Source organism: Leuciscus leuciscus, assembly GCF_965113295.1.
Source record: "Leuciscus leuciscus genome assembly, chromosome: 18".
Classification (NCBI taxonomy): Eukaryota; Metazoa; Chordata; class Actinopteri; order Cypriniformes; family Leuciscidae; genus Leuciscus; species Leuciscus leuciscus.
The window spans coordinates 17072630-17097379 of record NC_138742.1 but is presented as its reverse complement, the minus strand read 5'-3'; the positions used below and the strand labels follow the sequence as shown (position 1 = coordinate 17097379).

The 24750-nt window shown below is 41.4% G+C and overlaps 1 protein-coding gene across 4 annotated transcripts in view; it reads left to right on the top strand.

The window, feature by feature from the left end:
- The window catches only part of rerea (arginine-glutamic acid dipeptide (RE) repeats a), a 108585-nt gene extending 92335 nt beyond the window's left edge, over positions 1-16250 (top strand). For 2 of the 4 annotated variants that reach the window (XM_082144752.1, XM_082144753.1), the window contains 11 exons: positions 6804-6966; positions 7285-7377; positions 8347-8546; positions 8660-8818; positions 8914-9027; positions 9561-10945; positions 11821-12043; positions 12155-12875; positions 13576-13716; positions 13802-13970; positions 14063-16250. In XM_082144752.1, the coding sequence (XP_082000878.1) occupies positions 6804-6966; positions 7285-7377; positions 8347-8546; positions 8660-8818; positions 8914-9027; positions 9561-10945; positions 11821-12043; positions 12155-12875; positions 13576-13716; positions 13802-13970; positions 14063-14096 (3402 nt within the window). In that variant the 3' untranslated portion in view covers positions 14097-16250. Of the gene's footprint in view, positions 1-6803; positions 6967-7284; positions 7378-8346; positions 8547-8659; positions 8819-8913; positions 9028-9560; positions 10946-11820; positions 12044-12154; positions 12876-13545; positions 13717-13801; positions 13971-14062 lie in introns of all 4 variants that reach the window. The other 2 variants (XM_082144751.1, XM_082144754.1) reach the window with 1 other exon arrangement.
- The last annotated feature ends 8500 nt before the right edge of the window (positions 16251-24750 follow it).

The window sequence follows — 24750 nt, the reverse complement described above, 5'->3', positions numbered from 1 at the left end:
TGCTGAAAGCCAGCTCTATGTGTAAGTGCCAGTCAATACCCTGCGGAAAGCTTGATTTATTTTCTCTACAGTCTTTCTCCCTCTCTCCCATTTCTTTTCCCAAATCTTTCTTTTTTGTGGGACTCTGAGCATATTCTGAAACTCCTTCCTTCATCCATCCAAGATGAAAACCTTTCCTGCTACTCGAATGCCAGCCTTTCTGCTGAAGAATCTTTCCTGTGAATTTCTTCCAGGTCATCTGGTCCAGGATTTGATATGACCGTAGCGTTTTTAAATGCCCAGGGCCGTGGAGGGTGATACAGTGCAGCTTTTCTGCCTCTCCCCATTTTCCCCCTCAGCACTTATGAGCTGAGTTTGTCATAAAGAGCCGGTGCCAAGGCTAAGCACCCACTGCTGTGCAAACACACCAGGCCTGACTAGCTCTTTGGAATGCTTTTATATGAAGTCAAATAAAAGAGGAAGTTGGGGAAGTGGGTGTGTCGTCTTACTGTCTCTGCTCTTTTCGCTGCCACCATTTCCTCCACTCGAAAGACAACGTCATGGAATTATTTGTGTTCTGGTATAAGAAATGTTCCCAAACAAACCCGGCATGATGTGTCTACAGATTACAGATAACACGGCTTTGCAGTTCTGCCCGTGTGCTGTCCCAGAAAGATTTTTTTGTACTTTGTACTCTTTTGATAGTTTTCTGTAGTGGTTTAGACCTATTTGTTTTAAATTATTGCTTACAAATCAAACCAGTAAGCACAGCAACATAAATGTAAGCTGCAAATAATCTAATTCGAAACAAACTATTGCAGATTGTTTTTATGATAATTTTTTATGCATTTTAAATGCCCAAAAGTGTGTTCCTTTATTTTATTTATTTGTATTTGACAGCTTATTATATACCGACTTTTTTTATTTGAATTTAAAAAGTAATTATTCATATTTTTATGTAGGGTTTTTTGGAAGATTTCCAGATGCTTCTCATATTAAAGGGCACATTGGTCTGTGTCTGGTAAATCTGAAATGTTGGTATGATTGCAGCACTTTGCGACAACAGTCTGTGTGCTTTTAACCTTTTGGAAATCTGCCCCTGGCTTTTGAATGCTAGGTAGACCTTTGTTTTAGTAGGGTGCAGACTAACTGGTAACACTCCAAAGCTTGATTAAATTGCACCTGCAGGAAGAAAGAACATTAGGTTGCACAATAGAGACTCTGTAATGTGGGCAGAGATGTATAAGGGACATTTTCCATCATGTTGGAAAAACAGCCATACCGTAAAGCAGCCATGGTGTAATCCAGCTGCATTGCTGGCGTTGCAGAAGATCCAATTGTGTAAGGAGGCAGCCCTGGCCCTCGGGCCCTGTAATTTTCAAGCTAAGATGGCCAAGATTATAGAACTGTTCTCGGTACAACCTTGTAGCAGATGTTTGCCCTGGTGCGATCTGTATAAATGTCAAATTGAATTCATTGCAAAGATGTTAGCCCTGCAGCCAGTGCCCTAGAGAGGCGCTTGTGTGATTAGAGGTATTGAGGGTTGGGCACTAATTAAAATGGCTAAAACTGGCGGCCTGCTCGATCGCCAGCAGCTGTCCAGTCGTGATAAAATTGTCTGCTTGGTTTGGTAAATGTTGTTTTTGGAAATGTTTTTGATCTTAGTGTACTTGGCCATTTTTTATGGTTTAGACTTCCTCCAGATAGGCTATACAAATAAATTATAATTATTTCTGTTTAGTGTGTATGAAAAGTGGGCATGCATAGCCTGTGTGTTGTTTGTTGTCTGGCTTTCTGAACAAAGCTGTGGCTGTACAACTTGATCTTTTGGATTAAAGAGATCGACCCCCATCAAAAAGTCTTGCTGTGGCGTACTTTTGCCTCCATTGACTGAAAGCGCTTAAAGCAGGGAAACACAACTGCTGATTCCTCTGCTTGTGCCTCGTTGACCTGCAAGCGCACACGGCTTATTTCTTTTCCAACAGAAAGCGACAGCGCAGCAGGGATTCGCTGTCTATTTAACATCCTTTTATACCCCGCTCTATCAGCCAAGGCCATTGTAGTGCACATTTTTTTTTCTCTCGAATTTTGCCTGATTTAACCAAAAGGTTGGGCAATGGTGTTTGAATGGAGCCTGTTTTTGCAGTGTGCTACATTGCTTTGTTGACTTTGGAGCAAGGTTACAGTAATAGACATCTCCTCTCAATGTGATTTTTCAGGGCTCTTCTCAGACAGTATAACAGCGGCATTTATTTTGACCATCAGTATGGAGTGCCTGGTGTGGGAGTGAAAATTGGTGACAAGGCATTTTTTTTTTAAATGCCAAGCGATCAAATGAAATCTTAGTGGTTACAGTAAATATACTCTATAGTAACTTTTTTTTTTTTAAACAAAAAATTTGTGCGATAATGCTGATATTTTGTATAATATACAAAAAGGATATTGTACTGTATTAAATTGTTGAAGACAACATTGTAAGTATCCAGTATTTAAAAGGCTGTAAAGTACAGTGCCATAAGAAAGTTAAACTTCTTTCAGATTTCTTTTTTTGTGACAGAGGATTGAATTTTTGTCATTACCACTGCATGTCTCTCCCTCCTGCATGTACTTGGGCACAGTCGGTTCCATGTAAGAACCAGAAAGCACACGGGCCAACTCAACTAATTAATGTTTACAGCTGCACATTGCCTGTCTGTACCTAGTGACCAAATGTTCTCATATCAAATTTTTTGTATTGTTTAACCAAGCAAATGCTCTTGAGGGTTTTTTCAGGCGGGCTTGATTGTCTGTTGCTATCTTCCATTTTCTCTCCCCTCTCCCCTCTCGCTGCCCTCCCTTGCATTCTCTGCTGCTCTCCTTCCCCTGTATTTGTCAGCTTCAGCCGTTTGGCTCACTGTCAAAGCAGGGGCCTTTTGTGGCTTCGTCACAAATCTGCCAGGAAAAACAGAAACCATCTGTTCAAGTCCAGGCCTGAGTGCGGATGAGTGTATAAATACAGGAGTTTAGGCCTCACACCCGTCCTACACACAGACGCACACATGACCAGAAGGTCCAGCTATGGTTTCTCCCGAATGGTCCGCTGCAATGAAAAAAAAAAACCCTGTAATCTGTTGGAAATTAGTCTGTGCTTGCATGCTCCCACATCGGTGGTTTTCTCGAGGTGAAATCAGAGTGGAAAAGCGTTTCTCTGTGCCGTGATAGGAGGTAAGCCCCTTCCTTGTCAGATAATCCACCCTCCAGAAAAATTCTGCAGATGGAAGCATTCTGAAATGTCTCATAATTCCAAGCTTACGTTGTCAGTATCTCCCGCTCCCTGGCACACACTCTTCTTCTTAAAGATTCGGGGCTAATGGAGGAAATTCCACATACACTAATAGCTGTACGCATTTATCCTGGTCTGGGGGGGACAAGCTATTCGGGAAAATGTATATATTTTAGTTTGAGTATTTGTGCTATTTGTACCACAAATCATTTTTAAAATGTTACACACCCTTAAAGAGAGAGTTCACCCAAAAATGAAATTTGTCGTCATTTAATCACCTTCACATTCAAACAAATTAGTATGATATTTTGAAGAATATTTCAACAGTTTTTGTCAAATCAATGAAAGTCAATGGGGTCCAAACAATGTGCACATTGACGTCAAATTTACGGTGAGGTAAATCATAAAAAAAATAATACATATATATATATATATATATATATATATATATATATATATATAGGCCTATATATATATATATATATAGGCCTATATATATATATATATATATATATATATATATATATATATATATATACACATACATGCATACATACATACATACATACATATACACATATACACACACACAGGTGTGGAACAGCATGAAGGCTGAATTTTTTCTTTTTTGCCTTGCCATAATTTTTTGCTCATTAGTGTGTAAAGAAAACAAGGAAATGCTTAAATTTGACATTTTGATGCTCACTACAGATAGCAGAGAGAAATCTCACTTTTGCTTCCAACAAACCTACCTTGACACACAAGTCCTGGCTTTGTTATTCAAGCTGTCAGTCTTAGCACTTGACACTAACTCACTATGTGCATCCAGCTTCATAGACCTTCACTTCAAACTGAAACTCACAGGAGACATTTCCTCCCCCAGATGTCATCTTTTATTTTACTTCACAGTAGGACATCTCCCTATAAAAAATACTAAATAGCTTCTTTGCCTGTCCTATGTTTCTGTGCTGCACCTTGAAAAATATTGCTTTTTTTTCTTTTTTTCTGTGTGGCGAACAATCCAGCAACATTTTGTCAGAAAGAATGGGCAGCACTGAAACGAGTGAGGGATGAGAGACAAACCCAGAGCCGTGACTTGGCACAGCCCCTCCATGCTTCAAATGAAATCATATTTCCTCTTCCATCTCCTCTCCTCCAGCTTGAAAGGAGATTTTTCTATAGCTCTCCATCGTACAGTTATCACCCGAGGAAATTTGTCATCATCACAGATGATCCTCTCAAAACATTTCATCACTCTTTTCATCCTCGTTCCCCTACTTCTCTACATATTGCTTCAGCAGATTGCATTAAACATCGCTGCGTTATCTTCGCCCGTGGTTGTCAGCTCTTTCCCAACCTTGACACCTGTCTTGATAGCCTATGGACTAAATTACTTTTGAATGACCACAGTGATTCCTTTCACAGTGTTATTACGCTGAACCAGAGCAAATTTTTTTCGTCTGCCTTCCTCTAGGATGTTTAAGAGCTATAAAGTGCTCTGGCAAAATTGTTGAGGGCTAAAATGACCTTTTCTTTTTATCTTCTGTAGCATTAAGTTGAGGTTTCATGCTTCAAAGCTCACATCAAATAGAGGGAGGGAAAATAAAAAGTAAGGGGCAACCATGAGGAAGGGGAGGGGGATGCGGTGCTGAACAGTCATTAGGCTGTGAAGAAAGCCTGCCCGCTGTCCTGCTGAACAGTTTTGATCTGCACATTTCAATTAAATTTCACATCAGGAAGCCTGCCATCCTTTGGCCTGCACCTGCGCCCTGACAGACCCCGCCAAAAAGCCTTTTGCTCTTAGACGCGGGCCCGGGCCTTTCGCCATTGCACGTTCCACTCATCATATCGGATAAATAACCCACAGGAGCTGGCCTGGGATTCTTTAAGTTGAGCTTGTCAGCCTTGTGTTTCTCATTTGGCAAGCATTTGTACCACCCACAAGTAATTGATGTAATTGTGATAATTGATATTCCTCTTGTGTGTGTCCATTGGGCCACTCAAAAATGGGCTACTCTTGAGTTTGATGCATGTGGGAACGGTTTGAGAACTTCTCTACTGCTCAATGTGCTTTTTTTTCAGTCCTTCAACTGTGATTTGTGCATTTTGCACATTTTTATTTTCTCTTCAGTGGCATATTCAGAGCACACCATTGTTTTGGTGTTTATGCTGTACCTTGATTACTTTTTTGGTAATTTACTTTTACCAAAAATACTTTTACTTATCTTGTGTGTTTGCCCATATCAGACATGCTAGCTTCGGTTAAGCTAGCCTCAGTTTTATAGCCTTTCCATCAGACTGTTTTCATTTTTTTGTGATTTATGTAAATGTAATTCATATGCTCAAGTGCAGGCATCCGAAGCAAATCTATATGGTTCAGTAAAATTCACTCAAGCAATAAAATAGCCTATGAATAGTCTTGATAGTATTCAAAGTACATGTTTTTCCACTTGCTGCCAAGAATAGTTTGAAGTGTTTGCCGTAAAGCTGTTAATGTGTTGGGGAGAGCAGCATTTTAATGACCAATTTATGTCAAGAAGAACAGCCGAAGCAAAGAGGGAAAGCAATCAATACGCATTAAAGACACCCAAGCCCTATTCAGGCTGAGTTTAACAAACCCTGTCAGACCCCATGTCTGTCCTCTTCACTCATTCCTGCAACATTAACACATTAAAGCATGTTAAAAGCTTAGCCGTTGACATGCAAGCCACTCCCATGCAATGTCTTGAAATTAATATCCAGAATCAGGCAAATGATTCAATTGGAAAGAAACCGAAAGGTACAAGAGAGAAACAAGAGGAACTACCACAGGAAAAAATCGTAATTGCTTTTCCACCAGACAACGGTTTTAGGGCATGTGTATTATTTTGAATGTGTCCGGAAAACGACAGTTAATTTGTGCAGGCTGCCTAAGCAAAGCGTCTTCTGATCCATGATTGCATGTGTTAATGTTTCAGTAGGGTATTGATTTCCTGGCTGGCTTTTGTGCTCGGGATTTATATGCCTTACTCCCTGGCAAGCGCGCCCTCTGAATGTTTGATTAAAGTTCAATTGACTCTTCTAGCGCAGGGGCTTGGAGCCATTTTACTCCCTATTTGTAGCGCCAAAGCTCTCCCTGACATGTTCCTTTGTTTCCATTCAAACGCCTGCCACCCAGGCAGCCACCAATGTACTGATCCTAATATCCCAGCATTCAGAGAGCTTCACTGCCTAATCCTGGGACAGACACGGCCACAGAACAACAAGCCGGGCTGCTGGCAAACCTGGCATGGATTCTTTGTCCAGGACTCTATACCTTCTCCCTTCCTTTCTTTCTATTATCAAAACTAAAATGGTTTCATCAACCAACTCCTGATGTATTTCAGTGCAGCTGCCTTATCATTTTGCCATTTGTGGTTTATTCTTTCGCTTATCAAGTCATATTCACATCACATCCAACAGATCAACAATATTTTTGTATAGTATTTGGAGTTTCTTTGATCAATTTTATACAGTAAGACTGTCTAAATGTTTGTTAAAACTCCTGGCTCATGAGGTTGTTTTTGTGTTTGCTATCTCATAGGGGGAGCTGATCACCTTTTACTATTATTGGAAGAAAACCCCAGAGGCTGCTAGTTGCAGAGCCCACCGCAGGCACCGCAGACAACCCGTCTTCCGCCGGATCAAGACCCGCACTGCCTCCACTCCCGTCAACACTCCCTCCCGCCCACCTTCCAGCGAGTTCTGTAAGTGCAATCTGCCTCTCTTCCCCCTAGAGACAGAGAACAGACTCTTGTCACAGCTAAACATGACATCCCTGAAACTCCCAGGACTAATATGGCTTTTCAGAGCACAGATCACCCTCTGTGATTCTTCAAAGTAAACAGCTGAAATCTCATATCCGATAATAGATGGAACAGGGAGGTATCGCTCTAATTATGTGTACTATCCTTGTCTCCTGAAAAAAGCAGCTGATAATGTATTAAGTGTAACGGGCCTCTGTTTTGTCTTAAACATCATTTGACAACTACAGTCTCCTTTATCATCCTCTTTCTATTTTCCAGTGGACTTGAGTTCAGCCAGCGAAGATGACTTTGACAGTGAAGACAGTGAACAGGAACTGAAGGGCTACGCCTGCCGCCACTGTTTCTCTACCAGTGAGTGCAAAATGTATTATCAAATTAAATATCACATCATAATATCATGCTGATATTTAGACCAACAGCATGACTGTGAGTGTGATACAGTTTTTATGCAGCAGCTCAATAAGTTAATGTGTAACTTGCATTTTAGAAAGGATAAAAAATGTTTTTATATTTATACATTTATTTGTAATTTTTATATTATGTATTTATCAAATTAAGCAATATCACACACCGTGCTGATATTCAGACCAACAGAATGACTACGAGTGTGATGCTGCTTTAATTCAACAGTTCAATAAACAAGAAGTTATTCAATCATTACATTTAGACCCTTAAATATCTTTATTTAAAAATATATTTATGTATTTATTGATCTTTTGTCACAGTTTATTTAATGTTTGTCATTTTATTTTAAGTTCATGCCATGAATATAAAGTTTGGTACTGGGAACGCTGCTTGTCCAATCAAATTAGAGGCCTGGCACTAATTGTTGTAGAATTTTGCCCATATTCTTTCCGATTTGCTGAGTGACCAAACAGTGTGACAAACAACAAACAAATTTTTTTTTTCTCAGTCCTTCAATTGTTCCCAAGGTGAAGTGTTGGAGGTATTAACCTAATAGAGTGATACCATGAGACAGGTGACTCTTCAGGAGACCATAATAATCCCCTCTGCAGGCCTGTAATTACTCTCAGTTTGAGAGTGCTCTGATGCTCGGCCCCGTACCTCATCTGGCAGATGGACATCAGAGCGTGTCATTTCTAATTTTATCCAATCTGACAGTTACTCATTTGTTTTTTGTCTCATTAAATGCTCTGACCTGTTGATGCAGTTGGCATTCATATCCCATTCAAGTCTGATACGAAAACAACTTATTTGACCTTAGCATGTCTATGAAGTGTTTGGCTAGCCTTAGAGCATTTCCTGTTAGTGTAATGTTTATTAAGCAGAGCTCAGCTGACCTGAAATTTGTGTTTACAGCCTCCAAGGACTGGCACCACGGGGGTCGCGAGAACATCCTGCTGTGCACCGACTGCCGGATCCATTTTAAGAAGTACGGCGAACTACCCCCTATCGAGAAGCCTGTAGACCCGCCACCGTTTATGTTCAAACCTGTCAAAGAGGAAGAAGATGGACTCAGTGGGAAGCATAGCATGAGGACTCGACGGAACCGCGGCTCAGTAAGACACCTAACTTTGCTACCTTTTAGCGCCATTTTAACTTCATATAATGTGTTTTAGCAGTATTAGCCATTTGTTACATCAGTTTTTTTTTTTTTTTTTTTTTGGTTCAGATGTCAACGCTACGAAGTGGCCGCAAGAAGCAAACCAGCCCAGATGGCAGAGCCTCACCAACCAATGAGGATCTGCGCTCCAGCGGGCGTACCTCACCCAGTGCAGCCAGCACCTCCAGCACTGACAGCAAGACTGACTCGATGAAGAAACCCAGCAAGGTACGACCCATGTGCACAGACTATTCATTGAAATCACACTGAGCATCACATGAATTTGTTTTCAGAGGAAACATGTTTTCATTTTGTCAAAACAGAAGACAAAGGAAGAGGCGCCATCGCCTATGAAGAGTGCCAAACGTCAGAGAGAAAAAGGAGCCTCTGACACAGAGGAGTCTGAGAGGGCAAGCGCCAAGAAGTCTAAAACACAGGTGAGTGAACTCCTACTAAACAAGCATCTCAATACATCTCAAAGACAAAATGAAGAATAGCTTTAACCAGAAATTAGTAGTTTCTACATTGTAGTTCTGCAATTCATGCTGCTGCATTAAAGATGGCAGTTTGATGAGTACTGCTAAAGATATGTGATAATGTGGCTAAATTATTGTTAGCGTGGAAATATGGGATGTGTTTGGGAGAAAAATGATCAATTAGAGGTTTACTTGGAAGAATAGCTCTCCATTAATCCAACAGACATCAATAAACTTATACTTAAGTTCACTGAAGGGTTTGTGGCAGCTCTATTTGACTCAGTCCAACAAAGACACTAGATTTACAGTTGTATTTTTTTGCTGTTACCTATGGTAACAATGTGATTGCATGTCCTTTAAATGTAATTAGTTCACATTACATCTCAATGACTGTGATATGCAAAGGTTATTTGTACTTATTTGCACCCATTATTCGGTCATCAGTAAATGTCGGTATGGCCAAATTTACTGACCCTTCCTTCCATCATCTGCAGGAACTCCGGCCGGACTCGCCCTCGGAGTGTGAGGGAGAGGGTGAGGGTGAGAGCTCAGACGGTCGCAGTGTGAATGATGAGGGCAGCAGCGATCCCAAGGATATTGACCAGGACAACCGCAGCTCCTCTCCCAGCATCCCCAGCCCACGTGACAACGAGAGTGACTCAGATTCCTCAGCGCAGCAACAGATCCTCCAGGGTCAGCACCCTCCAGTCATCCAGTGCCAGACGGGGGCTTTACCCCCAGCCCCTCCTTCCGCCGCTGCAGCCTCCACGCCACCCTCCACAGGCACACCTTCGCTGTCATCCCAGTCGTCCCCCTCCATCCCCCCTACCTCCATGCCTCCTCAGCAGACACCTCCAGCAGGTCCGCTGTCTCTCATCCAGTCAGGGGCGCAGAGGCTGCCCTCACCCCATTCCCCACTGCAGGGCATAACTCAGCCTCCTCCACCTACTCAGACCGGCCCTCAGTCCCTGCAGCCTCCACTACATTGCCCCATGCCGCCCATGGGCCACCCTCTGCAGGCGGGGCCGTCACACATGCCTCACCCTCATGCTATACCTGCTCAGTCCTTCCCAATCGGTCAGTCTCAGGTCCCCCCTTCACCTCTCCCGGGTCAATCCCAAGTTGCCTCCCTGTCTCAACAACAGCGACCTCACTCCCCTCCATCCCAATCGCAATCCTCTTCACAGAGCGGCAGCCAGCCTCCCAGAGAGCAGCCTCTGCCATCAGCACCATTGCCTATGCCCCACATCAAACCTCCGCCTACCACCCCTATCCCACAAATGCCAAACCCTCAGTCACACAAGCATCCCAGCCACCCCCCATTCCCACAGATGCCTTCCAACCTGCCCCCACCACCCGCCTTGAAGCCCCTCAGCTCTCTATCCACGCACCACCCTCCCTCCGCCCATCCGCCGCCCCTTCAGCTTATGTCTCAAAACCAGCAGCTACAACCTCCACCAGTGCAACCTCCAGTGCTCACCCAGTCCCAAAACCTTCCGGCAACAGGAAGTCAAGCGCCCCCGCCGGCTCCTCCGCTCCCTTCCTCTTCCTCTGCCTCACACTCGGCGCCTTCCCAGCCACCCTTCCCTCCTCATTCCTTCATGCCAGGCAGCTCGCCCGTCCTGTCACCCTCCGCCGTCTCTTCCTCTGTGGCGAGCTCAATGACTATGCTGCAGCAGCCACCCTCTTCCATATCCATGCCCCTGCCTGCATCGGTCAGTGCGCCCTGCCCAGGACCCTCCACTGTGCCACCTGTACAGATTAAAGAAGAGCCACTGGATGAAGCTGAGGAGCCAGAGAGTCCTCCACCACCACAAAGGAGCCCTTCACCTCCACCCACCATTGTCAACACTCCCAGTCACGCCAGCCAGTCTGCACGGTACATCATTTATTTTTAGCATGATCGATAGAATTGTCTTTAAGTGCTAATGTGCAGAATTTATTTTTTACATTTTGACAATTACTAAATCACAGTAATTTAGTAACTACAATAAAAACATTAATATTTATATTATAATATTCAAAAATGATAAAACATACTAAAACAATCTATTATAAAAACGATAACGTTTAGTACATTTTTATTTGATTAACTTTGTTTGAATGGTTTGAATAGTATTTTTATAATAATAAGTGTAGTAGTCGATAATAAAAAAAACATATTTATTAAAATGGTATATTAATTAATATTTGTTATACACATGATAAAAACAAACAAAAAATAATGAACAACAATAATCATTTGTCATTTTATTGCACTTATTCAAATGTAATAAGATATAATTTCATTAACATTAAGTAGTACTATCAATATAGCAGTCTAACTGAACCTGCCTTAGCTTCAGCTCCTCTGCAGTCATCAAGCGTGGACAGGGCACAGATTAATGACTGCATCATAGCGGTGAAAGCCTCCATCAGAACATGAGCGTGTCTTTGTAGAGCTGCTGTGGCCTTGTCTCGTACTCCCTTGCAGTGAATAGCAATAAGCCCACTAATGCACAGAGAGAGCAGCTCATTATGGCACTGGAGATTAAAAAGATTGATTGAGTAGCTCTAGTATAGTATAAGCGAGAGGACATGCTACAGGTTATTTATTTGACACAAAGTAATTGCATTTGTTTTAAACTGACTGCAAAATCAGCCTGTGGAAATATTTCTGCTCTTCCACAGCTTATATCGGTCATTAAAAATGACACGGACAGTGGTAACTTTAAAGATTATTCTGATTATTCTGTCTATCCATCCTGTTTATAGGTTCTACAAGCATCTGGACAGAGGTTACAACACATGTGCCAGAACAGACTTCTACTTCACACCACTGGCCTCGTCGAAACTGGCAAAAAAGCGGGAGGAGGTGCTGGAGAAAGCCAAGAGGGAAGCAGAGCAGAAAGCACGAGAAGAAAAAGAAAAGGAGAGGGAACGAGAAAAAGAAAGAGAACGGGAACGGGAGAGAGAGAAAGAGGCTGAGAGAGCTGCTGTAAGTTTTGGTCTAATGTGTTGCATTAAATGCTATTTTTATCTGGTAATTTCTGCAAAACAATTTTCATTATCGATTTCTTGCTCCTAAATATCTGCTCTGTCTTTATAGAAAGCTTCCAGTTCTTCTCATGAGGGTCGCATGGGTGAACCCCAGATGGCGGGATCGGCTCATATGCGGACCTCTTTTGATCCACCACCCACCACCATCGCCACTGTGCCCCCTTATATCGGCCCTGACACACCCGCCCTGCGCACGCTCAGCGAATACGCTCGGCCCCACGTCATGTCCCCCACCAACCGCAACCATCCTTTCTTCGTCTCACTCAACCCCGCAGACCCACTCCTGGCCTACCACATGCCCGGCCTGTACAACGCAGACCCCGGCATGCGGGAGCGTGAGCTGCGGGAGCGAGAGATGCGGGAGAGGGAGATCCGAGAGAGGGAGATGAGAATGGAGAGGATGAAGCCAGGCTTTGAGGTCAAACCTCCAGAATTGGACAGCCTGCATCCTTCCGCTAACCCCATGGAGCACTTTGCACGGCACGGGCCTATTGGTCTCCAACACATGGCTGGCCATCATCCGTTCGCCTCCTTCCACCCGGGCCTGAATCCACTGGAGCGGGAACGGCTGGCGCTGGCCGGGCCTCAGCTACGGCCTGAGATGACCTACCCTGAGCGGCTGGCCGAGAGGCTTCATGTTGAGAGGATGGCTTCTGTAGCTAACGACCCCATCGCACGGCTGCAGATGTTCAACGTGACGCCACACCACCATCAGCACTCGCACATCCATTCACACCTACACCTGCACCAACAGGACCCTTTGCACCAAGGTGAGAGACGTTTCACTCTACTGTTGTGTGCTGGATAGTTGTAGTAGGCCCACATGGAATCTGCGTGCCCAGATCTCATTCACAAACTTCTACACATCCATTGTGTGTTTATGAAGTATGATTTAGTTTGATTGTGTTTGGCTACCAACTCTCAGCTACGAGAATATAATGGTTTGAATCCATTTCACAGAATTCCGCCAATGTTCTAGTCCAGAAAATGTGAAAAATGTCCACAGATTCCATCTGGGCCATCTTGAAAAGGCATGGCTTAATTTTTTTATGTAAAAAAAAAAAAAAAGATTCTATGATATGATGCTGTCTCTGATGTTAAAATTCTGGCCGATAGCAATAAGCCCATAATTATTTTTGTATTATGACTGATAAAGGGCCGATTTAATATAATATTTTGTCTAAATAAATGGAAAAAACATGTGCATGTGCAAATAAATATGTAACATTAGCTCGATGTATTTAAAAAACATATCCGATATCGGCCAATAACCAATATGATACCGATTATATCATGCATCCCTGCTATTTAATATTGTTATTTTATGCTTGTCATTTTTGCGTGATATTCATTTTGAATATCAGTGCTGTTAGTAGTAAATGTGTGTTTCTGTATTATATTGACTGTGTACCATTACAAAAAGCTTCTGACACGGCGAAGGTGGTGGTGAATGTCTTGTGTGTCCCCCAGGTTCTGGGGCACATCCGCTCGTAGACCCACTGGCCGGCGGACCGCACCTCGCCCGATTCCCCTACCCACCTGGAGCCATCCCCAACCCCCTGCTCGGACAGCCCCCGCATGAACACGAGATGCTCCGGCACCCTATGTTCGGTAAGACTCGTACACAAGCAGCATTTCAATCTTTCCAGCTCTTTATCCAAGCATTAACTCATCAATCTTGCTGTGTGATCCCTAGGCACTCCATACCCCAGAGATCTCCCACCACCCATGTCAGCGGCACACCAGCTGCAGGCCATGCATGCACAGTCTGCAGAGCTACAGAGATTGGCCATGGAGCAGCAATGGCTACACGGTCATCACCACATGCACGGAGGCCCTCTGCCAGGACAGGAGGACTATTACAGGTCAGTCCCCCAGTCACACCTTTTTCTAGAAAGTTAATGTGCTTCAAACATCCATGATAATACCATAAATGTCTCTTCTCGCTATGTTTCAGCCGGTTGAAGAAGGAAAGCGACAAACAGCTGTGATCAGCCGAGGGTTCCCAGAGGATCAGCAGGACACAGGAGGTCACAGCAGAACAGTTACACACGGGAACTCGCGTGTTCTAGGAACGTTTTTAGTTCGCCGAAGCGACGAGGATCGTCTGAGGAAACTTCTTTCTGTTGTCAGCTTTCTTCACTATTCCGGACTTTTTTAAGACATTGACTTTTTCGGGGGGTTATATATCGTTCAAGTAGTGACAGCGTCCTCAAGACTGATTGTGACTTTCCTGCATGAACATACTCTGAGAAGCTTCCCTGACGTCTTTTGTAGGTGCTAGAAAACCAGATACTTTGTCACTGTGCTAATTGGGGGGAAAACAGAGGAACAGAACAGTCGGGCCATTATATCTGAAAAGTGCTATCTTAAATTCAATGTTTATTTTAATACATTGTAGGAGGTTTTCATAATGTTAAGAAAAGCTGCAGCATGGCATTTTTTGAGTCTGTAAATAGTATATAAATATATATATATATATACATATATAATTATTACTATTATCATAATAATTATTATTAGGTGTGGATTCCTAACAGATACGTTAGACCTCCGAAATAATAATTTTCTGAAGTGCCATCCCTTGTTTCAGAGGGGAAGGAGATGGCACCGTCAGAGCAGGTAACCATGTCAGATGGTTCGGTCCATGTAAACGGGGTTTGCTGGGTAGAATGGTACCGGATTTTAATCCAAACACCTCTAGAGGTCAAAGCTCAGATGACGCCTTTTTTAATTTTTGTTCGTTCATTTGATTTGTTTCATATATGACAGTGTTTGACAAACACTCATGACATCATGACCATATTTTTATTTTCATTGCTGAACTCATACCGAGTTAGACGTTCAAAACACTTGAAGGAGGAGGTGCGATGCCTCGTGAGTATTGGGGCAAGTAGCCCATTTGGAAAGAAGAATATTGCACTGATTAACCTCAGTTTTTTTTATTTTTTTTTTATACAATAATTGGCTTTCCTGTGACTTAAGTGTGAGCGAGTGCATTTCGAAAGCCGTTTCGCTCTGTTTTCTGTGTACCAAAGTTGAACGGCATTCAGTTTTGCAACTGGGTTCATATCTCGGCTAGTTCCTCAGTGCTTAGAGATTGCAAAACCTTTTTTTAAGTAACGATATGACATCTTGATGCACATTTTTTTACTTTTAGATTTACACATTGTCAAAGGGTGCTGGAAGAGATAGCAATGCCCCCCCCCCCCTCCCGGTTTGTCTCCTGAAGTCCTCTTACGAGCTACTCGCGCAGTCAGTTTCCCGACCTACTGTACAGATTCATAAAACCATTCTCACTGTGAAGCCAGGAGGAAGATGTTGGCAGAGACGACGTTGAGCTTGGATTGTGTACCTGTGTGTGCATGTGTTCACAGTAGAGGAGATGATGACTGTGCTTGAGCTTCTCTCTGCATTCCTGACACCACATTACCTATGATGCATGATGCCTCTTTAGTTGCTCTCCATCATGTTCAGGCTGTTTGATAGCAATCATAGACTGTTACATGCAGAATTTTTGTTCGTTTTGTTTGTCTTTTCCAGATCCATCAGAATTAACGTTCATTATTTGAAATGACAAATGCTAAAAAAAAATAGTTTTTACCTCTGGTGAGATTGTGTATGGGCCTTTTTTGAGCTTAAAGTTCAAAGTACAGTAAAAGCTCATAGTACTGTTTTTAATTCTCCCCTTTTGTTTTAAAAAAAGCCATTGTGCATCCTTTGAAGAGTATGCATAGAAGCCCGTTTTTAGCAGTATACACCCAAAGCTGAACACTTTCTGTAATTGGACTGTCATGTATCTTTTATTCTGTCTAAGATGTATACAGCATTTTACTTTTGTTTTAAGCATTTTCTCCTTTTGTCCCTCTTTTGTGTCTTAAACCTTTGATGTTGAGTGTTGTCAATGGTTTAGCTTCTTGTTTCAAAGCGGCAATAGCAGAATGTACATTCTGACTGCTAAGATTTATATATACTGGTATCTTGAAGCTTATTGTATATATTAGTAGTCGCAATGGGATGACACAGTGTAAACAAAAAGTAGAGATAATTAAGGCAGATTGTGAGTCCTGTGTTCTCCCCATTTGAGTATTTTGTAATTTTTTTGACAAATTTGTGGAATTAAAATAAAACTAAGTTACACCACATGGAAACTTGATTTCTAGTTAATATTACTTTTTGTTATATGACATGGCAAAAGTAAATGTTCATGCTGAAAAATTCCGGGTTAAAGTCTTTGTTTTCTCTCCTTTCCAGGTTAATTCAGATTTTCTACTAAAAATGAGTTGATTGACTGATTTATACTAGTGACTATAAAAATGTAAGCTCATAGTAAGTGTGTTGTGTCAACCATATCAAAGCAAGCAGTTCTAAAGTAATACTGTTGTCCATCATTTTACAAGCACAATCATTCTGGGAAATGAGCTCATAAAGTGAATTCTGAGAATGGGTCCCCAAGTAGCAATAAATGGCAGACCAAGAAAGGTTTCTAATCCACAAGAATTCTGCCCATTCAGTCACCAAGCACTAAAACCAATTGAACATTTTCAATACAAACTAAAACCAAGACAAAATCAGAACATTACTTTGTGTGGTCACTCCATAAACAGCTTAAATTATATACAATAAAAAAAATACATACTATTGACTACATTTAAATTTTCACTAAACAAAAAGAGATTTCTCCACATGCAGGTACAAAAAATGTGTATGAACTTTCCAGGTGCTGATTTCACAAGATGTTATATGGTAAGTAAAGTTAAGGTTGAGCGCATTTGTGGATTTTATCTCAAAGTTGGTTGCTTTTGCTTGCATTTTTCATAAAATTAGGACATAAAACATTTAAAGAACAATTTTTATAATAATGTTTAGTTATGCTCTTCCCCCCACCCGCATAATTAAATGTATTTGTGTATGTATAAAACAGACATTCAATTTATTAATAAAAATGTCAGAATATAATATATAGTTAAACAGTTCATATTTCATTAAATATGCCATGTGTATGTATAGTATCTCACAAAAGTGAGTACACCCCTCACATTTCAGCAAACATTTTAGTATATCTTCTCAAGGGACAATACTATAGAAATGAAACTTGGAAATATTTTAGAGTAGTCAATGTGCTGCTTGTATAGCAGCAATTATATTTACTGTCCTCTGAAAATAACTCAATAAACAGCCATTATTGTCAAAATAGCTGGCAACAAAAGTGAGTACATGTCCTATTAAGTTTACTGAACTTAAATATACGAGCTTGAAAAAAAGATCATTCTAGAAGAAAATGTCAGATGGCACTTAGAGGCTTTTGCATCTGAACTCTTAATTTTTATCAACAACAAAAGACATAGAAATCCCTCATTGCTCTTCACTGAATTGCTTTTGTAACTTTAAAACGAATCGTTATTTAATTTATTCAGTGAAGATTATATGCAATATTGTTTTACATTTGATTACTTTATTCAATTTCTGTACTTGAAAACTATAGATACCTGAAAAGTCTGAAAAGTACTGTTTATTTTATTTGTATCTTTGCTCTATTGTATTTATTTGTGCTGTTGCTTGTAGTTTTATTATTTGTTTTTATTCTCTTTATTTTTATTTGACAGTAGTCCTTTTTTCCCTGAACATATAGCAAATACCAAACCGTACCGAAATCGTGACCCTAAAACTGTGATAAAAACCGAACCATCAGTCACACCCTATATATTAATGAAATTTGGAATTGTATATATTCTTATTTGTAAATATGAATTCACATTTGTAAATATACTCATACATTTAAGATCAGTTTGGTCTCATTCATTCATATATATATATATATATATATACACATACATACATATATACACATACATACATACATACATACATACACACACATACATACATATATATATATATACATATATATACATATACATAGATATATATATATATATATATATATATATATATATATACATACACATACACACACAGACCTCTGTCATATTAGGAAGGGAAATGCAACATGAATATATTTTGTGCCTGCCTTTCACAGTGCTTTTGCATATTGCATGTCACTTGCAATTTTATTCACACAGTGCAGTGAATAAACGCATCCTCACAGTGAACGTAAAGGTCTTGCAGCACAATTTTAAAATCTGTCAGTGCGTCTGCAATTTGTTACTGTTTCTGTCTGGATTGCTTGAGGGGATGAGCGTTTGTGTGAAGAGAAAACTTGGAAGTGCTTCCTCTTCAAAGAGGCCATCTTGAAGGATACAGAAACACACAGTAATGATTTCTGTCCTCTCCCTGCGGTTGGCTGGTCCTTTTTTTTAAACTAGTGTGCAGTCGTTCAGTGAGTATTATTAGGCAGCTGTTGTTGTTGTACGTCCCTGTGGTGTTAGTTGCCGTGTGTGGACGAAAGTGCTGCTCCCCCCGCTTAATGATATCCCACTCTCACATTCCTGTCATAGCAGATCTCAATTCCCTCATGTGCTCTGCGGGACTAGATTCACATTTGGCCGGTCCTATGCATTCCGCACCCACTCTACGCCAACCGTGTGCACTTTCTCTCTCTCTTTCCGAAATCCTCCCTCTTTTTTTTCGTCTGATCCTCCCTTTTTCTGTCCATGATGCTCTCTGTCTCTTTGCTGGAAAACATTGTTATCCTCTGAGATATATGAAATCTCCATTTCACACTTATCCTCTGTGGCAGCTGTCCAGATACTCAAACATTTGCTTTGTGATAGTGTCAGTAATAACTTAAGCTTATTTGGGCCACCTGCATGCTCTCATATGTACATAATGAACATTGTGATCTTGTGAACTAACAGTAAAAATATGTTTTATATCTGTTACATTAGGAGTAAATCATTACAGTAATTTCAATATATTTGACTGCATTAAATTTGTTAAACCTTGGTAAAATAGGGGATATTTGGGGATATTTAATTTAATTTTATCAATCAATAAATTCCTCTTGAAACAAACTTTGTTGTATTATTTTAATTTAATACTGTGAAGCTGCTTTGATACAATCTGTATTGTGAAAAGCGCTATACAAATAAACTTGACTTGACTTGACTTAAAATAATAATAATAATAATAATATGCACTACAGACAGAACCAAGTAATTAAAAGTATTCCTGAGGGGTAATCATTTTTCATTACATTTTTCCATCTAAGGTCCACTTTTCAGTTTTTTGTTTTTTTTGCTTAAGTAACAATTGTTATTTAAGTATAAAATAGGCTATTTTTGCTGCTGTTCCTCCTGTGAACTTCTATGTAAATGTTCTCTTTTCACGAAACGAGTAATAGCACTCTGCTGCAGGTTTGCTGTTGGTGCATTATACTTTGTGTAGCTCCGTCCTTCAATAAAAGCCTCTTTGCAAAGGCTGTATTACATTGTGAGAGGATCACAATGCAATCCACACTGAAATGTGCTGCACAAACTGTTCTGATTAGACTTAAAGCTGGCTGCTCTGCCCAATCAATCCTTTTTCTTCCATCTACGTAACCTATTTATTTGCAACTTTTCCTATAGCCCTCCACCTTCCCCAGCACCACCTGCCTAAATCTGCTAGGGGATTCTCCCTAATTTCCTTGCAGCAGCTCACTGTATTTATGTGCATGTTTTGGCATTAGCCTTCACTCATGCAGCAGCAGCAGATCTAGTCTGCCAAAATTATTCCTATACATTCCATTCTTATCAATAAACACTGTTTAATTTTATTCGGAGAGTTGTCATGATTGAAATTAACTTCAGCTGCTCTTTCCATACCTTTTCATAGGGACTGTTCAGAAGAATGCACAGAGCCGTAGGTGCATCACATAACATAAGGACTTTTTGTGTATTTTCTGTTAACATTTATTTTCCAGGTGTTTAGGCCACGGCTCATCTGTATGGACAGAGCAGAGCCCCACCAAAATATTCATCCAAACATAGACCTCTATATGCACTGAATTAATAACACATTATAAATGAGTTCAGCTTTCTGCAACAAATGTTCTTTGAATTTTCTAGACTATTTTAAGTCATGAAGTGAGCAGGATATATTAAAATGTAGCGCAGAAAATGTGAAAATTGAAATGTGAAAATGTGGATTCGGCAGGCATGTATTTATGATACTAAGCGGAGCAGCCGGTCTCTGAGCTTTCCCTATAGCTCTACGGTGCCCCAGAGTTTTCAAACATAAATCTGTGGTGAAAAATGGAACTGCAGCGCACTCTCATAGAGAGCCATAGGCTAGTTGCACGTGGCCGCCATGTTGGATTTCCGATCAGCGAGTGTGGGGGTAGACACTTCCGGTTTCGCATTATGCCCGGTGCAGGGGGCCGGAGAAAGCCGAAAATGATCTCTTATAGTTGTTTATAGAATAAATTATATCACTTAAAATACTACTAAGATCCATATTACTACCACACGAGCCAATGGCAATTAAATGCACGGATGCATAGTCAGATTAATGATTGAAATACAACTGTTCACGAACAGAAGATTGTATTTGACTCATGTTGCATACGCATACGCAATGACAATTATGCCTACTGTTATTATAGATTTACAACTACGATTAGAGTTGTTTGCATAAAATGCACCTTGAACATTCACACGTTTGCCCTGTGATAGGCTACAATTTATCTCCATAAATACAATTTTCTCAGTTCTGCACATATATTTTCACTTACTTACATACATTTTATCATCACATATTTTACATTTACATTTTTAATTGTAGGTACCACAAACAATTTAATATACAATAATATTATATTGTATATTATAATATACAATATAATATAAATTGTAGTATAACAATTTAACAGTAGTAAAATACTGTATGCTGCTTATAAACACCAGACAGATAATGATTTATAAAACAGATGATCTTTACTCATCTCACTTGCACAAAATAAATACAGTAATCGAAAGCATAGAAACGCACAGGTGAAATACACTGAAAATTATATGCATTTAAAAATTTGGTCAGGTTGAAGTCATCCCTCCGGATCTTCTGCATCCACTCAGCCTGTACCGCAGCGTCAACGGGGAATGCATGAAAGCTGACTTCTTGTAACGTGACGAAACGGTACATAATGGCACACAACAATGAAGTGCTGAGGCTATCACCCTCCGAAAGGCAAGTCGCCTCTCTTGAATCCTAAAAACACTCATTGTAAAAAATTATCTCTCTGGTAATGGAACTCGGTCGCTGTTGTCTCCCGCTCTCGCTGTCAGATCACCAGAATTTTTCACCGGAAGTACTGGCCCACACACTCAAGTTCGGACATCAACGGTCGCCATATTGTCAAGGGGGTAATCAATCAGCCGTAAACTAAAGCTTCCCTGGGGGCCGCCATTGATTAGCAGACCCCCACCTGCTGTTAGCATTCCATTGACTCCCATTCATTTTGGCGTCACTTTGATAGTGAATAACTTTACATCTGAGGCGTTTAAAGACTCCATTTGTCCATTATTTCTAAAGAAACACGGAAATGTATAAAAGGCTCCATTACCTTGTATCTTACGTTATGGCCCCGTAGAAGCAGTTTTTGTAAAAATAGGCTAACGATTGCGTCATAACCACGCGACTGTCGCACAGTAGAGAATTACCGTATGGACAGGAGGAGAAGCTTGCGCACAATCGGGGGGACGGGGAGGCAAAATGACAAAATAATTACTCAGAATACTTAGCAAAAGTTTCTCCTGCTCCTAGCTCATGGACACCTCCTACTCACACTCTCTGTCTCTGCAAGTTTCGGAAGGGAATGATTCAGATTTCTCTTGGCACAGCTACTAGAAGACAGACGGGTTGCTCACGTCACATCTACGTCGTCAAGCTCAGTTTGAGTCTGCGCAGTACGCAGTTGAGGAAGTGAGTGCTTCTAATTTACTTCACTTTTCTCCGTTGAAGTCTATGGGGTCACTGTGTCCATTTCTTTTACTGTCTATGCATATTGTGCACAGAGCGAATTGGGGCAGATTTCTGGCTGCCCCGCTTATTTTCACGTGACCTTTTGTTAACCTTACTCAAGAACAAGACGCTATCAGTCCGCTTCAGCTATGTGTCTGCATCAGGTCATTATCTAGTTGGCATGTCTGTTCTTCCTATCTGGAGTAGCGTATCAAATTATCAAGTATAAACCCTTTAGTTTAAACGTGCTCATGTGAATAGCCTTTATATACAGTAGCTCTGTTGTGCTTGTTTTATGATTGTCCTGAAAATAGACATGACTTTGCTTTCCTCACTGGAATTCCTAACTTGAAACATTCTAATCTAAAGCAACATTCGGAGGCAATATCGACCTCATTAGATTGCTCCTGTCTGCTGATCGATTGCTCCTGTTTGCTTTGCTGCAGAGTGGTTTGCGCCTGTATGTTTCGAATAGCTTTCGGTTTTAAATCTTTATTTACTATCATTCTGTCTGCTGATCGATTGCTCCTGTCTGCTTTGCTGCAGAGTGGTTGGCGCCTAACCAAGGGGGTAATCTTTCAGAAAAAACTGAAGCTTCCCCGGGGGCCGCCATTGATTAGCAGACCATCACCTGCTGTTAGCATTCCATTGACTCCCATTCATTTTGGCGTCACTTTGACAGCGAATAACTTTACATCTGAGGCGTTTAACCAACCACCCAGAACACCATAGCAACCACTCAGAACCCCCTAGCAACTGCCTAGCAACAACATAGAAACCACCCAGAACACCCTAGCAACTGCCTATTAACACCCTAGCAACCACTCAGAATACCCTAGCAACCGCCTAGCAACCACCCAGAACACCATAGCAACCGCCTAGCAACCACCCAGAACACCCTAGCAACCACCCAAAATACCAAAGCAACCGCCTAGCAACCGCTTACTAACACCATAGCAACCACCCAGAACACCATAGCAAAAACCTAGCAACACCCTAGCAACACCCTAGCAACTACCTAGAATACCCTAGCAACCGCCTAGCAACACAATAGCACCCACCCAGAATATCCTAGCAACTGCCTAGCAACACCATAGCAACCGCCTAGTAACACCATAGCAACCATCCAGAATACCATAGCAACCACATAGCAACACCCTAGCAACCACATAGCAACACCCTAGCAACCACCCAGAATACCCTAGCAACCGCCTAGCAACACCATAGCAACCACCAAGAACACCAAGAACACCCTAGCAACTGCCTAGCAACCACCCAAAATACCTTAGCAACTGCCTAGCAACACCATAGCAACCACCCAGAACACCCTAGCAACCAAAGTAAAAATGCCGGCGGACACAGCTACAGTGAGTTGTTCAAAATCTTTCTTTTTAGTAAACTCTGTGTACACAAACAATGTTCTCAATATTCAAGTTCATGTGTAGAGCCCCTGGTGATACTTTGAGCAAAGTTTCATGTTGTATCGAGCCTCCTTAGTGTTTTAAAAATAGTGATTTTTGATGCTATCATAAAGGTGCCTTTTAACGATTTCTGGTGAGCCTTCCATTCCTGCCCGATCTATACAATGAGATCGAAAAGGCATGGAAGAACCCGTGTTCAGAGGTTCACAAACTATCTCGCGGTTGGAGAGGCATCGATACCAAGTGCTCTGGCCCTGCCTTTTAAACAAACATTGCGTTTAAATGCAGGGAATATGCGATGGCGGGTTTGCCTGGTGATGCCTTGCACACGCTATGCTGCAAGCATATCACGCTGATCTGCTGAAAGATTTGGACCATGGTCGGGGTCTTTCCCCAGACACAGTGAAAACGAGCTACGCTGCACTACAGATTAGCTCTCTGGGCCACCAAACAAACAGCCGCCGCGATCGGACTAACTCGATGTCGGCCAGGGATAGGCATCTGTGGTTGAACTTGGATGACATTGAGGAGAAAGAAAGCTTTTCTTCTCGATGCATCAGTGTCACCTTCTGAACTTTTCAGCACCTCCATTGAGACAGTGATGGGAAAGTTCAGAGAGGAGAAGGTACGCTCGGCTATATTAAATCTGGCATAACACTGTGGTCCGAATCTGCACCCTTCCTACACCCCAGGCACTTCAGCCCTGAGGCTGGACCTGTGAAGGTTTGGTAGTAAGTGCACTCTTTCAAGCTCTTTATGGTGATAGGCCTCCATTTTGTGAATGTCGTTTAGGTCCTCACTCTACAGGTAGCAGGTTGAGTTGACCTCTGTAGGTCTCCTCCCTTTTCGAGAGTTTTTTAGTAAGGTTGAACAGTAGACCTCGGTTCCCTGTTAGAATGTATTTAGGGATGTGTTAGGTAGGGTTTTAATAGGAGTAGAACTAGGGCCCTGAAGTTCCCATATATACATAGGTAGGCTTTGCATACCCTTCCCATAGGCCTCCTCTGATTTAGAGTCGTCAGGCTTATACAGTGGGTATTGTCAATCTGTTGTAGTTGTTAGTTGGCCTTATTCTATGAAAAATTTCTAGTCAGGCCACCGTTCATCCGAGCATCAAACAGACATTTCTGAGTGAGATGGCTTCCTCCCTATCAGGAGTTTTTGTACTGAGCCCACCGCTCTGTCAAGCTCCAGATAAAACTACAAAACCAAGCGTTGGCCCTCATCAGGCCACCTGCCACTTTCAGCCACCTTATACTAGAGCAGTAGTTCTCCTCTCACTTTAGAGAGTCGTTTTGAGATTATAGCTCTGAACTTCAGACAT